General features: G+C 37.2%; 1 protein-coding gene, 1 long non-coding RNA gene and 1 other non-coding gene across 4 annotated transcripts; 2 read left to right on the forward strand and 1 right to left on the reverse strand.

Annotated features, from left to right (window-relative positions):
• Positions 1 to 1,598: 1,598 nt before the first annotated feature.
• LOC121266314 (hydroxyacylglutathione hydrolase cytoplasmic) lies at positions 1,599 to 13,319 on the forward strand. 2 transcript variants are annotated; one of them, XM_041170103.1, is made up of 7 exons: positions 1,599 to 1,746; positions 1,925 to 2,062; positions 2,263 to 2,424; positions 8,497 to 8,575; positions 9,358 to 9,471; positions 12,280 to 12,456; positions 13,034 to 13,319. In XM_041170103.1, exons 1-7 carry the CDS (start codon positions 1,700 to 1,702, stop codon positions 13,106 to 13,108), a joined length of 792 nt encoding a protein of 263 aa, XP_041026037.1. In that variant the 5' UTR covers positions 1,599 to 1,699; the 3' UTR covers positions 13,109 to 13,319. The 2 variants fall into 2 exon arrangements, with proteins under 2 accessions (XP_041026037.1, XP_041026046.1); XM_041170112.1 differs by having other exon boundaries at positions 1,940 to 2,062.
• LOC121266327 lies at positions 1,808 to 8,487 on the reverse strand. Its single transcript, XR_005940779.1, has 2 exons — positions 8,001 to 8,487; positions 1,808 to 3,035 (listed from the first exon to the last, which is right to left on the reverse strand). It is a non-coding gene; the product is annotated as an uncharacterized LOC121266327 (long non-coding RNA).
• LOC121243608 lies at positions 9,537 to 9,751 on the forward strand. Its single transcript, XR_005936196.1, has one exon. It is a non-coding gene; the product is annotated as a small nucleolar RNA U3 (small nucleolar RNA).
• Positions 13,320 to 16,445: the final 3,126 nt, after the last annotated feature.

Raw genomic sequence — 16,445 nt, forward strand, 5'->3', positions numbered from 1 at the left:
ATTAGAGTCTAGGAAACCCTATTGGATAGGATACTCATGAGGCTGAGGATCAATTGCCCCTTGACATCACGACGAGACAGTTTCCCTTCTTTCTCTAGTAGGGTCACGACGGGTCTCTCCTTGTCTTGGGAAACGTCATGCTCCTTCGACAGGCTGCTACTGATGATGTGAGAGCGGTCAGGCATCACCAATAACCTGTTGATGTGGGCCCTTGTCGGTAAGGCCTCGGTTGAGGGTAACATCCATTATTTTTTAGTCGGAAACTTTTTCCAAAATGACGATAGTTGGGAATTCAGCCTTATCGGCCTTGCTACCAGGGAATTCCCATCCCTGCTCAGAAACCAAGAAAAACCTATTTTGCCATTGTTTGGCATTTGAGTAGCGACCCTTGAAACGTGCAAGGCAATAACGAGGACAAGAGCGAAAGCTGCAAATGTTACCCTCCAACGCCATGATCGCATGAGTAGCCAAAAACTCACTGGCCGTCAAGTTGGGATACCCATCTCCGGTGGGTTCCAAAACCATCCTCCATGCGACGTAACAACACATGTGGATTCTCCAGGCATTAAAGTGGAGTTGGGGCCAACTTCAATTAGTCGAGAATTTTGCACATCAGGTGACAGAAAGGAAGCCACAACCTATGAGAGAGGGAAAAAACCGTGAGGGCCACCTTCTTAGTAAAACCATCTTCATCGATAGCCCCTTGGGGTGGGGGAGGGACCTCAAGAATTACAGAATCAGGGACTCCATACGCATCCCTTAGCTTTCAAAGGTCAGCTTTTTAGGCTCGACGACTAGTGTAGCCTTCATAATTGGGCACATTATGGGCGAATGAGGACTTTGGAGGGGCAGAGCCACGAGAAGAATGGCAAGAAGAACTCTAACAAGCCATATAGCCAAATTAGGGACTGTGGAAAAAATAAAATGAGTTTCGACAAAGAAGGCAGACAATAAGGAAGAGGAATACGTGAAAGTGAAAGTGGTAACAATGAAAAGGAGGGGGCTATTTATAATCAGGGATACGACGATTGAAATGCCCCAAGAAAAATACGGTAGTCTGACAACATGATCACCACGAACACATTCCACGATCTGGTGATGAGACTGAGGGCAAACATGAGGCCGTTGCAACCCCTTTTGACACAAAAGCACAAACGACCAATCACAATGAATGACACGACATGCCAGAACGTTTCATAATCTTTGAATTCTCGCTATGCCAAAGTGGCTAGAATTTACAAGATAATTGGATATTCATTTAAATCTCTATTAGACGGCCAATGATATAAAGTAAATGGCCCGTGTAATGAGCCCAACGGGTTAAGGAATCTACAGGAACGTTGTATGCTTGTTACCACGAGACCATACTGCCCCAATAGGATATTATGGTAACTAACTTTGATAGAATATATTTACTCATAAAGAAATGACGAGATATTCGAAAAAAATAAAAAAATTGTAAGCACGCCAGCTTTTAATTCTCTGCTGCGTGACATATCATTCCGTTGGAAAAAATCTGATTTTGCGGTTAACCTTTATTTTTTATTGAAAAAATGATGCAAATATGACTACGGTTGGGCTGGGCCGGTTGTTTATAGAACAACCCAAGACTTTCAAATATTTTGTTTCAGGTGTTTGGGTGGACGATCCCAGAAGCAACATCGAAGAAGAGGACAAGCCAGAAGCAGGCGATATTCAGATGAAGGTTTACTCGGTTCCGTGCTTGGAGGATAACTACTCCTACCTGTCTGTAATCTAGACTCGTTTTTGTGCTTCAATTTTTCAAAAACTGTCTTCGATATGTGACTATTTTTGTTTTGATGGTTCATTAAACGTTGCTGCCGAATTAAAACGAACGATGATAGATCTCCGATTCTCCACAATATTTTTTACTTCCTCTTTAGCCTCGTGTTGTTGGACTTAGGGTTTGCACTTGCAGCATCGTCGATGAGAGCTCGAAAGAAGCCGCAGCAGTGGATCCTGTGGAGGCCGAGAAGGTTGTAGAAGCTGCTAAACAACATGGCGTCCTTCTCAAGCTCGTTCTCACCACCCACCATCACTGGTATCACAGATTCACCACTCTTCTCCCCCTTAGAGAACAGGTGTCACAGAAACACTCACCCCCTGGATACACCCGGATATTCCATCACGATTTTGTTCAGTCTGATTTACGCTTTCTATCTTTGCCAAATATAGACCGCTGAATATTCGTTGCCTTTGTTATAGTTTTTAGTTTTCAATTTAACGCCGGTATTCTAATAGGGATCACGCTGGTGGAAATGATAAGATAAAGCAGCTGGTACCTGGGATTAAGGTCTATGGTGGTTCGCTCGATAATGTGAAGGGTTGCACCGATCAAGTGGAAAACGGTGATAAGCTCGTCCTTGGGGCTCATACAAATATACTCTGTCTACACACACCTTGGTACGGTTGTTCTGCTTTTCCCCCGCTCGGCTTTCCTTCGCCCTTGACCAATTGTTTATTCATTTTGTAATGGACTATGTTTGGGGTGGAATCGAGTTCCACTTTTCTAGTTCGTATATTCAGCCAATTAGCGACTTCTCTATTCTAAGAAAACAGGACAGAAATTACCGATAAAATAAAAAGAAAGAAAACAGGACAGAAATTAAAATCTATCTAAACTTTAGCTCGTAGCACCTGACTTTCTTATGAGTCATTAAGTTATAAATTCTTCCTAACCAACCAGATGCCCTGTTATTTTACATATTTTCTAATTCTCTCACTAATTTTTTCATGAGAATCGATTCATGAAGTGACATGTTGTGGCTGGTTTTAGGAAAGACAAATTGAACCCTGACCACTAGGAGGTTTTCCTTTACAAATAACTTGTATTGAAGTTTTTGATTTTATGACATACCCACATTGGATAAACTGTATTTCCGCTTTCAGCTTGCTAATCATGATTTAGTTATTGAAAAAAGGAATTTGCTCTTCCAAGCTTAATTCAGTTCTACTTAACACATTTTATAAATTTATCATTGATGCCATTCACTTTGTATGCAAGAATCGACATTCTTTATTGTTAAAAGTCTGATTTGCTTGCTGTGGTTAATGCCTCCAATTCAGATGCCAAGAATTGTAAAAGAAATTATAAAGAACTTGAAACAACACATAGCAGGAATGTAAAGAACACAAAAGAGTTTACGTGGTTCGATCCTAGTGATCTACATCCACGGCAGCAACAGTCAAGAGACTTTGCTTTATTGATTATTAAAATACAATCTTGAGATTACAAGAAAACTCTTTCAAACATCCTCACACTTCTTGGAGCCTTACACAAATTGTTCTCTCTGTTTCTCTCTTGTATTTTTTCTGTATTGAATTCTATCTCTCAAGTACAAATGAAGGCCTCTATTTATAGACTTAAGTTGTAGCAGAAGGAATAAGTTTCTGTTTCCTATAATCAAGCCAGTACTCGAGTCTTTCCACATGTGCAACCATGTGCTCATGTGCTTTCCTCTAAATGGTTGACACTTATCATAACAATCTCCACCTTGGAAATCATTTAGAACTTCCAAGCTGCCTTTTCCCCTCTTTGACTGTTGTTGCAGATCCCCTCTAAGTGGCTTGGTAATTTCCCATATTGATCAAGTTCAGACAATGACTGTTGGTAGTGACTTAGTCATCATGTCAGATGGATTTTCTTCTATTGGGATCTTTTCTACCCCAATCTCTCCCGCTGAAATGATGTCCCTCACAAAATGTAGCCTAATGTCTATATGCTTTGACCTTTCATGATATACCTGGTTTTTAGCAAGGCGAATGGTGCTCTGATTATCACAGTAGACTGTGATATTCCCTTCAAACATGCCTACTCATTAGATATACCTTTCAACCATATAGCCGCCTCGATTGCCTCAGTCATGGCAATGTATCAAGCCTCAGTTGTCGATAAGGCAACAACTGGTTGCAAATTTGCCTTCCAATTGACGGCTCCTCCAAAAGTTGTAAACACAAAACTAGTTAAAGATTTTCTGGTGTCTATGTTTCCAGCATAATCATAGTCCACTAAGCCTTTTATTTCACTTCCTTTTTGTGAGTTTCCACCAAACTTCAGTCCCAAACAAGCTGTACCAGATAAATACTGAAACACCCACTTGATAGCATGCCAATGGGGTTTTCCAGGGTTGCTCATGAATCTGCTGACTATGCTAACAGCATAGGTCAGGTTAGGTGTAGAGCAGACCATAGAGTACATTACACTTCCCACCATGATAGCATAAGGTATTTTATGCATAAACTCTATTTCTTCATCTGTTTGAGGAGCTTGTGTGACTAACAGTTTTGAGTGTTGCCCCATGGGAGTGCTTACAGATTTTAAATGATCCATGCCAAACCTTTTAAGAATCTTTGAAATATAAGTCTTTTGTGATAAGTAGAGTAGCCTTTTCTTTCTGTCTCTTACTATTTCCATTCCCAAGATTCTCTTGGCAGGCCCTAGTTGTTTCATTTCAAATTCTGACTTCAGTAAGCACTTGACTTGTTCAATCAGATTGGAGTCTTTACATGCAATTAGCATGTCATCTACATACAGCAGTAGATATACTAATATTTCCCCAACTTTCTTGTAATACACAGCTGTTATATCCACTTCTCTTGAACCCATTTTCAACTATGTGTGAATCCAACATTTTGTACCATTGCCTAGGGGACTGTTTAAGTCCATATAAGGATTTCTTGAGTAAACACACTTGATTGCTGTTGATCTCATTCGAATACCCTTCTGGGGGCTGCATGTATATGACCTCATCGAGGTCTCCATGTAAGAAGGCTGTTTTTACATCCAATTGTTCCAAGTGCAAGTCTTCATAGGCAGTGTAAGCAAGTAGTAGCCTTATGGAGGTGTGTTTGACCACTGGAGAAAAGATTTCATTGTAATCAATCCCTTCTCTCTGTGTAAACCCCTTGGCTACCAATCTTGCTTTATACCTTGGACCCTCAACCCCTGGAATACCTTCTTTTCTCTTATAAATCCACTTAGATCCTATCAATTTTTGTTTCTCTAGTTTAGTAACTAATACCCATGTTTTATTTTTGTTCAGAGACTCCATTTCCTCTTGCATTGCAAGTAACCATTTATTTGCCTCCTTGCTACCCATGGCTTCTTGATAAGATCTTGGATCTAAATCTACCACCTCTTCAGCAACTGTCAAAGCAAATGCAACTCAGCATACCCATATCTCTGAGGTGGCTTGACAACTCTCTTTTGCCTATCTCTTACCAGGTTATAAGAGTTTACTCCACCTTGATGTCTGTCATCTGAGCTTGATTCCTCAATTTTTCCAACTTGATCATCCTGTTGAACTGGTGTGGTTTCCCCTTGCTCCACCTCAAGTTGCATACTATCAGAGACAAGGTTTTGTGCTATTTCAGTTGTTTCCTTTTGTACTCGAGCCATTTGTTGTTCATTGAAAGTCGCATCCCTACTAATCATACACTTATGTTTCCCAGGTTCATCAACCCACAATTTGTAGCCTTTGACCCTTTCTAGATACCCCACAAAGATGCACTTGAGTGCTCAAGGTTCAAGCTTGTCTGTTCTTGAATGAACATAGGCAACACAGCCAAACACTCTCAAGTAGTCATACTTTGAGGGTTTTCCTGACCACATTTCTTGAGGGGTCTTGAAATCAATTGCTGATGGGGGACTTCTGTTTATCAAATATACTGCTGTAGCAGCAGCTTCTGCCCAAAATGATTTTGGCAGATTTGAGTTTGATAGCAGGCACCTTACCCTCACCAAAATGGTCCTGTTCATTTTTTTAGCTAGACCATTTTGTTGAGGGGTTTCTTTCACTGTCTTGTGCCTAGCCAGCCCCTCCCTTTGACAAAAGGTGTTAAACTCATTTGATAAGAACTCTAGTCCATTATTAGTTCTGAGTTTCTTCACCTTCCTTCCCACCTGGTTTTCAACTAAAGTTTTCCATTCCTTGAACTTAGCAAAAGTATCACCTTTGTTTTTAAGGATATAAATCCATACCTTTCTCGAGTAGTCATCTATGATGGATAAAATATAGTTTCCTCCACCATGAGAACTAACCCTTGCAAGTCCCCACAAGTCTGAATGAATATAGTCCAGAACATATTTGGTGTGATGGACTGCAGGCTTGAAACTGGGTGAAACTGGGCCTTGTGGATTTTCCAAGTATGCAGTCTTCACAAAATGGTAGTTCTCCCAATTTTTTCTCACCTAATAGGCCTTGCTTTTGAAGTTCTTGAAGACCCCTTTCATTGACATGCCCCAGTCTCTTATGCCACAACACTGCCATGTCATCCATTTTCATATGAACAGATGATGCCTCACCACATATTGTTTTTCCTATCAGTGTATAGAGGCCATTTTTTATGATGCCTTTCATTATTATTAAAGATCCCCTTGTCACCTTTAATACTCCTGATTCTGACTTGAAAGAGCAACCAGATTGGTCAAGCATCCCAAGAGAAATTAAATTTCTCTTTAACTCTGGTATGTACCTTACTTCCTTCAGTAGCCTTTCCATACCATCATGTAGCTTCAATCTGACTGACCCTATTCCTAGAATCTTGCAGGTCTTGTTATTACCAAGGATCACCTACCTCCATCTACTTCAGTGAAAGTCTCAAACCATGGTTTCGAGGGGCACATGTGAAATGAACACCCTGAGTCTAAAATCCATTCTTTGCCAGAATCTACTTCAGAGACATTCAACACTTCAGCACTGTCATATCCATCTAATACAACAACAGTATTTCTTTCTCCCTTAGATTTGTTTCCAAGATTTTGTTTCCTCTCAGGGCAGTCTCTTTTAAAGTGCCCCTCTTTGTGGCATACAAAACACTTGAGTTGTTTCTCTTTTGATTTTGATCTTGATTTGTTATTCCTTCCCTTGTATCTTTGTTTTTCTGCTCTACCTCTCACTGTCAAACCTTCCCCAGTTTCTGTTTTTGTGTCAGTTTTGTTTTGCATTTCTCTTGAGTGCAAAATAGACTGCACTTCATCTAAGGTCAAGCTTTCTCTACCATACATTATAGTCTCTTTAAGATTTGCATATGAGGTGTCTAAAGAACTTAATAACAGAATAGCTTGATCCTCATCATCAATTTTAATGTTTATGTTTGCAAGATCCAAGATGATCTTGTTAAACTCATCAAGACGTTCTTCCATAGACATACCTGGGTCATTTTAAAGGTGTAAAGCTTGGTCTTCTTATGGAGTTGATTTGCCAAGGATTTGGTCATATAGAGGCTTTCTAACTTTAGCCAAACCCCTGCTGCTGTCTCTTCCTTGGCAACCTCTCTCAAGACTTTGTCACCAAGGGAAAGAATTAGAGTGCTGTGGGCCTTCTGCAAGATCTCAGTTTTTATTTTTTCAGGCAAAGAACTCATGTTCTTTTCACCAAGAAGTGCATCCTGAAGGCCCTGCTGAGCTAGAAGAGCTGTCATCTTGATCCTCCATAACCCAAAATCATTTTTTCCATTGAACTTCTCTACATCGAACTTGGCATTTCCCATCTGAACCTAAGCTCTTGATACCACTTGTTAAAACTCTGATTTGCTTGCTGTGGTTAATGCCTCCAACTCAGATGCCAAGAATTGTAAAAGAAATTATAAAGAACTTGAAACAACACATAGCAGCATTGTAAAGAACACAAAAGAGTTTACGTGGTTCGATCCTAGTGACTACATCCACAGCAGCAACAGTCAAGAGACTTTCCTTTATTGATTATTAAAATACAATCTTGAGATTACAAGAACACTCTCTCATACATCCTCACACTTCTTGGAGGCTTACACAGATTGTTCTCTCTGTTTCTCTCTTGTATTTTTTCTGTATTGAATTCTATCTCTCAAGTACAAATGAAGGCCTCTATTTATAGACTTAAGTTGTAACATAAGGAATAAGTTTCTGTTTCCTATAATCAAGCCAGTACTCGAGTCTTTCCAAATGTGCAGCCATGTGCTCATGTGCTTTCCTCTAAATGGTTGACACTTATCATAACATTTATGTTTGTGGAACCACTTCTCTGTACCGCTTCAACATTTGTTGAGAAAACAGTATGTTGTCTCTCAAAATCTTTTGGATATTGAGTTTTGGATTAACTTGGCTTATTATAAGATGTTTTTTTTATCTTCCTTTCAGATAAGAGTTTCCTTTGTTTTAATTTGTATTATATGCGTGAGTATCTAAACTTGGCAAAAGAAACACTTGAACCTAGAGGTAATGCTGCCTGTATGATGCCTTGCCACCATATAAGGATGGACGCAGCAGATTCTTATCTACGTATTATCACTTCTTTATATACTCGGTGTACTTGGGCTTCACTTATTTCATTCGTATTAATAAAACTGTCTTTCTTAAAAAATAAAGTATTATCATTTCTTCTTGATGTTTTTTTTTTGAAAAAAAAGAAGGAATCTTGTGTTTATGTTTTTATGCATTCATGCCCAGCTTCTTTATTCTTTTTGACTTTGTCTGTCTTTGGGCTCTTTCATCAGTCACACCAAAGGTCATATTAGTTATTACCTGACCAGCAAAGAGGAAGAAGACCTAGCTGTTTTCACTGGAGACACATTGGTAAGTTGATTGGAGATTTTTTTGTGTGTGTGTGTGTGTATGTGTAATCAGTTTTCAATAGGTGTCATATGATTCGACGAAAACCTTTTTTTATTTCCTGTTCTGGTATTGGGACCCTTCAATAAGTCTGTTGGAATTGGCTCTATATCAATGGAATTTCACCATCCATACACGTTAGCGTGGTATATTCATATCATAACATATGAGTATTAAGAACTAGCATTCTTATTGAGACTCAAAACTCATAGGGAAGAAAATACATTTCTGAATGGAATCAACTATGCGGTATTTATAGACAAAAGTATTTGTTTATTGGATAGAAATCAATATACTTCTAATGTCGAATCGGGATCAACAATTTTCTTTTGATTGGAGAGGCCAGGGTAAGAAAAATGAGGGGAAACAATATTGATGATTTATCTTTGCAGTATATTTGAACTCGCAACAGAAAATTTTCTCAAAGATAGTGGACAATTGTGATCCTTCATTTTTCCAGAGGAGAGGGGGTAGAGAGAGAGATATTGAGTGGGGATGTCCTGGATAGCAAATATTCTGGGCAAGGCTACATGAATTATTTTCTTAAAAAAATTATTTTCTTGCACTATGACGTGGATATCATATCTGTGCAAATGAGATTTGAAGTGTTAATTCCTAAATTATGTCTTCCTGGCAAATTTCTGGTCAGTAACAATGTCTCGTTTTGTTTATAACCAAAAGTTATGTCTTTCGATTATAATTATATGGTATTTAGGTTACCAATAATTATCACTCGTTTATTGCAGTTTATTGCTGGTTGTGGGAAATTTTTTGAGGGAACAGCAGAGCAGATGTATCAATCACTATGTGTGACACTGGTTTCATTGCCCAAACCAACTAGAGTGTATTGTGGCCACGAGGTATGAGAGTTTTGATGTCCTTTCTTTGGATTGATCTCAATGTTAGTATAAGTGCGTTTAAGCACACGACCTTACTTGAACAGGATCTTTTCTATAGGTTGTACATCTGTTTCCTTGAGTTCTAAGGAGACAAGGAATCCAAGTCTGGTTGATGAGCCATGACCGTGCGATCAGAGCGTGAATAACAGATTCGCGGTCCTCAGACCGTTGGATCAGTAGAGGATCGTTCTCAGCTACTCTTCCGAATAGCTGCGATGGTCGCACGGTTGTCTGACAGACTTCCCAAATCTTATCTATTTTGCGTTTACTTATCAAAAAAAAAAAAAAAAAAAAAAAGCTCGTTTAGGCACAAAGTGCCAAGGCTGAAGCGATTTGCATACCAAAAGCAAAGCACATTTACAAAAAGTGCTTTTGTGTGAGCTTAAAGGTAACAAAATGTGCTTTTGCAACATTTTTGAAGAAAAATATTAAATATTAATTCAAGACCTAGAAAATTATATAAGCAAATATTCTTAAGTATTTGTTGATATTGAAGATCATTTACATACCACGGTACCCGTACCTGTGTCGCTTGTTGCATATATGGTTTATATGCTTTGAACCGGATATGATGGTCCAAGTTGGCTTCCTAGATGGGTTGTATTTGATTACTTATGTTAGCATAGAAGTCAATACCTAATGTCGTGAGTTGTTGTGGTTATGGCCTTTTTGGTATGGTTTATACATGCCAGACAAGCTTATATTTAGTAAAGCACAAGAAAATTATATAAAATGCTATGTTTAAATTTTATGTAATTGAGTTAATAGGCTAAACATATTAGTCTTGCTTTTTGAACTTTTTTTTGAGTGTATTTTATATTTTTTAGTTACTATAGATCATTTTTATAAATGCACACTTCCATCGGGCGTGCGATTGCGTGTTGCACCTAGTCTCTATATGGCGTTTGTGCTGAAGTGTGCCTATGGCTTTCATCAACACTGTTTGTTCTTGGAACTGGATTAATTAAAATTTATTTAATTAATCCAATTATTTGTAGCCAAGAGTTAAGAGTTGTTTGTACATTGTGTTTTCAGATTTCTACTGTTGCATTTGACATTATTGCTATCAACAATCCCTGGTTAGTTTCTATCCCACTAGGCATACACATGGGGTGTGTGTAATGGGGAAAAAATGTTGGGCTGAGAAAAGCTGAAACTTATTCTGGGTGACCTTTAAGAACCAACCTGTTTTGCTATTTCATCTGGTCATGTTGCGTTAGTTTCTAGAACTCTGTCCAGCCATTGCGCACAATTCCCCAAAAAGTACAAATCTTCTTTGGAATGGTTTTTTATTAGTGAAGGAGAACTCTATTGATGAGAAAAGTAGGCATTGGCCAAGTAGGCATTGGAACGGTTTTTCTCTCATCCAGTTAATAAAAAAAAAACGGTTTTTCTCACATCCACACCAATGGCTCCCTAAATCATCAGAAGCCAGTCTTCCATAGAACACTTCATGGTTCAACTGGTGTTACCAGCCCATTGAAGGGCTTCAGTTACTGCAAAACACCATGAATTGTACTCTGCTGATATCCAAATTTTTCCTACCGTCTTGAACATTTACCCTTTCAATTAAAGAATCCTCAATATGAAATGTGAATTTTCAGCCTTAAAAAACTTCCTGCTGAATTATAAGGTCCCGTTTGGATTCGGAAAGTGTTTTATCTCATCTCATCATTACAACTTTTTCAAATTTCTACACAAAATATAATAAACAATTCAACTTTTTCAAATCTCAATTCATCTTTTTTAAATTTCAAAACAATAATAATATTAAAAAATAATATTCTGACAATATTTTTTTCAGCTTTCATCTCATCTCTGAATCCAAACCAGCCATAAAACTTCTCAGGTTCAATACATAATTAGGCCGTGGCTTAAATATGTAATAGGTACTTGAAAATTTCATTTTGATTCAAAATGTTCAATCTGTCCATTTTCATTGTGACGTGTTATTAACCATGTTGACACAGCTCCATGAGTGCAATATCGTTGTCATCAATATTTTACATGTAAGGTAGAGTTGACATGATGAGGACACGTCACAATTATATTGGTGCTTAATTGGCACCCTATTAGAGTTATACGCGAAGATTGGCCGGAATGACTTTTGAAAAATGATCGAGGATTCAAGTACCTAAATGAGTGCTTGAAATCGTATGGCTTCTTTAAATTGAGCAAAACCTAGGGAACAATTATACGTTTGACCCAAAAGTCTTCCTAAATTTATATGAATTAGTGGCTAAAAACATCCATTGGGCGGGGTGGAGAAACCTTAAAACAATAGGAGTATGTCCTTGATCACATTTATGGAAATTAATTATGTTACAATCGGATTTGACAGAACTTACTCCTTTGTTACTCATATTTCTTATCATAGTTACTAATTGTTTTTATAGGTAAGATAAATCATGTTAAAACAAATAAAATAGGCGTTGTCCAATTACTCAGGGAGGATACAAAATAAAACACCTAGTTATATTCTAGGTACCAGAAAACGATACAAGAAACTCATGAACTGTAGTTCCATTGAGTGCAATAGCAGAAAACCAAAGAAATAAAGTGTGAAGAGATTTCCAAGTTCATCTAAAGTGCAGTTCCATTGAGTGCAATAGCAGAAAACCAAAGAAATAAAGTGTCGATATTTCTAAGTTCATCTAAAGTGCGCTCCCTATCTTCAAAGCTCCTAAGTTACTGATTAGAAAAATAAAATTGTTTCTTATCGGAGTTTTCTGTCTGGAATTTAATGTTTCTGTCGTGTATTTTCTCCAGTACACAGTGAAAAACTTGCAGTTTGCTCTGACAGTTGAACCAGATAATGTGAAGATACAACAAAAGATAACATGGGCTCAGCATCAGCGGCAAGCAGGCCTCCCCACCGTTCCCTCAACCATTGAGGAAGAAATAGAAACGAATCCATTCATGAGGGTTGATCAACCAGAAGTCCAGGTTTACTCTCTTTTGCAATTAGCATTCACTACATACATTTGGCATTAATAATACAAATATAATAATAAAAATATATAATTTTTTTATATATTATATTAAAAATATAATAAAATGATAAAAAATATAATATATTATAATAATAAAATGAAGGTGAAGGTTCTGTTGTGTTGTTGAGGGAGGGAGAAGAGGAAAGGATTGTGAGAGAGAGTGAGAGGAGAGAGAAAATTAATAAAATAACATTTGAGAAATGAATAGTGCATCTTCATAGATGTATTGACACTGTTCATGGCTATGGAAATATTTCCATATGCATAATCCAATGTAGACAATTTAATGGTCTAATTATGCAAATGTGTTTATATTTGCATATAGATAAATCAATGTCAATGCTTTAATATTGTCTACGGTGGCGTTGTATCCACATATTGAAGAGATGGAAATTCATAAAAAAAAAAAGATATGTTGCACTTATTATGCTATTTTTTATTTGGTATTCGGCAACCATGTAACTGCCAATGGAATGCTTTTGGTATGACCTTGCGCCATTTAACTTATATAGACGTTGGCTATTTTACAGGCGAGGGTTGGTTGTCGGTCTCCTGTTGAAGCTCTCCAGGAGATACGCCGACGGAAAGACAACTGGAGGGGCTAATTGATGATCTGCATAATGCTCTTCCTTTTGTTGCATGCGTGCGTGTGTGGATGTAGTCCAGTTTGTGAAATATTACCGCTCTTTGCTGCTTGGGATTGCAAAGTCGAGACTTGTATTTTGTTTTTGGCTTGGGTTGTAATGGACCAGTTCTCCGTGATAACGATGGAGGGTGACGTGTCTCGTTTTCATAATAGAATAATGTTATTATGTCCCTTTATTTTTACTGTTTATGCATTTAATTTTTTTTTAAAATTTTTTTGCTTACAAATGACTATTAGGATATTGATATATATATATATATATTTTATATATTTTTTAAAAGTGTTAAAAGAAATATGAATAAAAAAATAATTAAAAAAGTAAATTTTATCTAGAGCACGCCCAACGTTTACTGCACCAGGGTGGCATCCTAGTAGCACTTTAAGGTAATAAGATATCCCGTGGACGTGTTGGGCAGACCGCACCCAATAAAGAGCATTCAACATAATAATAATGTTAACAGTTGTTGAATGTGTGAGACTGCATAATTATTTTGAAAAAGAGTTAATTTATTATTAAAAAATTATTTATTTTCAAGTTAATCTTGTATGTTATTCGTATTACATGATTGTCACTAGTGCTACATACAACCGTCGGGTTACAACCGTTGGCTAACCGGAATTATGCGTTAGCCAATATATTAAAAAAAAAAAGAAGACGAAATTGGAGGGAAGATTTCATATTTTCATTTCACACATCTTCCATTCTTGTTTGCGAAAAAGCTCCATTTCCTCATTAAATCTACCAATCTCGTTTGCTTTCAAGCTCCGTTTCCTCACTGAATCAACCAATCTCGTTTACTCTCAAGCTCTGTTTCGTTACTACTACAGACGGTTTTCATTTCACACGCACAGAAAACTGAATCTACCAATCTCAAGCTCCATTTCCTCACTGCTAAAGAGAATCTTTGGGCAGCTCTCTGCGTCGTCGTCGTCCCGCAGTGTTCGAAAGGTTTAACCCAAACTTTTGCTTTTCTTTTTCCAGTTGATGACTTTGTTTGGTTGCCAAGAAAATGTGTAAACTTTTTTTTTTTTTTTTTTTTTTTTCTGTGATTGATTCTGGGTACTAAGTAATTTCTTTGGAGTAGAGGCTAGTGTTTTATTTATTTCTTTATTCTTTTCCTTTGGGTTCCTACCACTTACAGAGATTAGGGAGATGGGCATTAACAGAGAAGCAATTAGTAAGGGAGGGATGTCGATGGGCATTACCAGTTGCGAAAATTGAAATCGCTTTCATCCCCTTCGTGTGTGTTCTTCCTTCCATTTCGTGACGTTCTCCATCGCTGGTTTCAGGAAGGGAGGGATGTTGATGGTAGGGATGTTGATGGTATTAGGGTTAGGGAGAAGGGGACGCAACGAGAAGGGAGAAGGGAGAAGGATCGAATTCGTTTCAGTCAAAACAGTGAGTTTTTACAAACTCTAAGTCCCACCTCCCTCATTTGCTTCGTTCGGTTCCAGTTTCTCATAAATGAAACACACCGTTTCATTAAGATGAGTTGGCGTTTACCCACCGGTTGCATGAGCCGGTTACGTTTAGCTTTTTTCATTAGGAAATTCTTTCACACACTTGACTTCCTGAACAATAATGTAGGATGCCACTGTAGCGGGAAATAGTAAAAGAAAAATAGCAGAAAAAAAAAAGTTGGAAACACAAAAAAAAAAAAAAAAAAGAGAGGTAGAGAAATTGATAGAAACAATGAATAAAGAATTTTTAGATAGATGAATAGTTCACTCTATATTTCGAGCATCTCACTGGATTAACAATTCCAAAAATCACTAATATCACATTTTTTATTTTTATCTATTTCATTCAAAACACATTTTCACGTTAGATTATCCATCTATTCTTTCTATAATAATAAAATATTAATAATTTATTATTTTTAATCTTATCTACTTTTGTTATATTTTACAGTTTTATCAATTATATGTTAATTAATAATCATATAACCTTCGTATAGTAGTCAATCATATTTGTAGATTGGGATAGCATTATTGTGATTCATGGGCTGAATGGCTTTAAGTTGAATAATTTAATGTTGTCCAATTTATAGCACATTAGCTAAATAAAGAGTTAGACTAGCATTTGGCTAAGTCAATATCAATACTCTTAACGAGTTACTACATCTATTTGTATTTTTCTTACGTAATCGGATGAAACTCCTTTTTTGAGCATTTCATCAACTAATTTACATTTCATTTATAATATATAAACAGTAGAGAATGTTCTAAACATGGACCACACCCAAAATTCAAATAAAGCAAACAAAATCGAAAAAGGAAGGAGACAATCTGTCATGTGTCAAATCATTTGGGATAAATGAAATGAGAAATTCTTAATTTTTATCTCAAATATCACTCAAACACGAAATACTTTTTAATTTTTAACTTTTTCATCTAATCATTACAACTTTACAAACTTTCAAAATAAAACACAAAAATCAATATAACTTTTTCAAATTTCAAAACAAAAATTATATTTAAACACATTTTTCTCTTTATATTATTATTATTCAACTTGTTATCTTTTATTTTTCCAAATCTAATAAAATATCTTAATTAAAATCATTTTACTACTATTTATAGAACTATGAAATACACCTTAACCCAATAAAAAAGAAGAATATATATCACAGCCATTTAGAGGAACTTGTGCTTCAAGTAAATGATTTATGTTTGTTCTATTTAAAACATCAAATTTGCCTGGACAGGAAGGATCCTGAGCTGCCTCATCGAGGCAATAGTAGGGGTGAAAACTGACTCATTCGACGCTGTTTTTGGGCAAAATGGGTTTTCACCGACGTCTGCCATGAGAGCTTAGCATCGGTCAAAATCAGTCGATTGGGGAGAGAAAACTGATATCATCAGTCTCGACGCGGCGCGATTCGATTCTTCGGTCTGCCTTCGGCCTCTCTGTGACGGAGGAGGGATACTACGTTCATTGTCGAGTGAGAGTAGAAAGCTTAGAGTTTAGGGTTGCCGAACCGTCGATATCGATTTTTCCTCAAATCCTCTCGCTCGTCGACCGATTCTTTATCGGTTCCGTGCTCCGGTGGCTAGTGTGATTGTTTCTTGTACACCCCTAGGCAGCAACACTTGGGTTGGGTCCAAGTTGTGCCACCTGGGATGTAGTCCAGGTCACACAACCTAGACTGTAGCGCCTGGTGAACTTGGGTCATCCAGGTAGTGCAGCCTCTATGAGATCTAGACAATTGTCTTGGTGTGCTCTTGTGCATTGTGTTTTTATTTTTATTTTAAATAATATTTTTAAGCATTAATTGTTAAACTAATACTTGAGT

Source organism: Juglans microcarpa x Juglans regia, chromosome 1D (assembly GCF_004785595.1).
Source record: "Juglans microcarpa x Juglans regia isolate MS1-56 chromosome 1D, Jm3101_v1.0, whole genome shotgun sequence".
NCBI lineage: Eukaryota > Viridiplantae > Streptophyta > Magnoliopsida > Fagales > Juglandaceae > Juglans > Juglans microcarpa x Juglans regia.

Coding starts and splice junctions, on each gene's coding strand:
- LOC121266314 (XM_041170103.1), top strand. CDS start 1,700: ATGAAGGTTTACTCGGTTCCGTGCTTGGAGGATAACTACTCCTACCT. Junction 2,425..8,496: donor CTCTGTCTACACACACCTTG/GTACGGTTGTTC, acceptor CTCTTTCATCAG/TCACACCAAAGGTCATATTA. Junction 12,457..13,033: donor TTGATCAACCAGAAGTCCAG/GTTTACTCTCTT, acceptor GCTATTTTACAG/GCGAGGGTTGGTTGTCGGTC.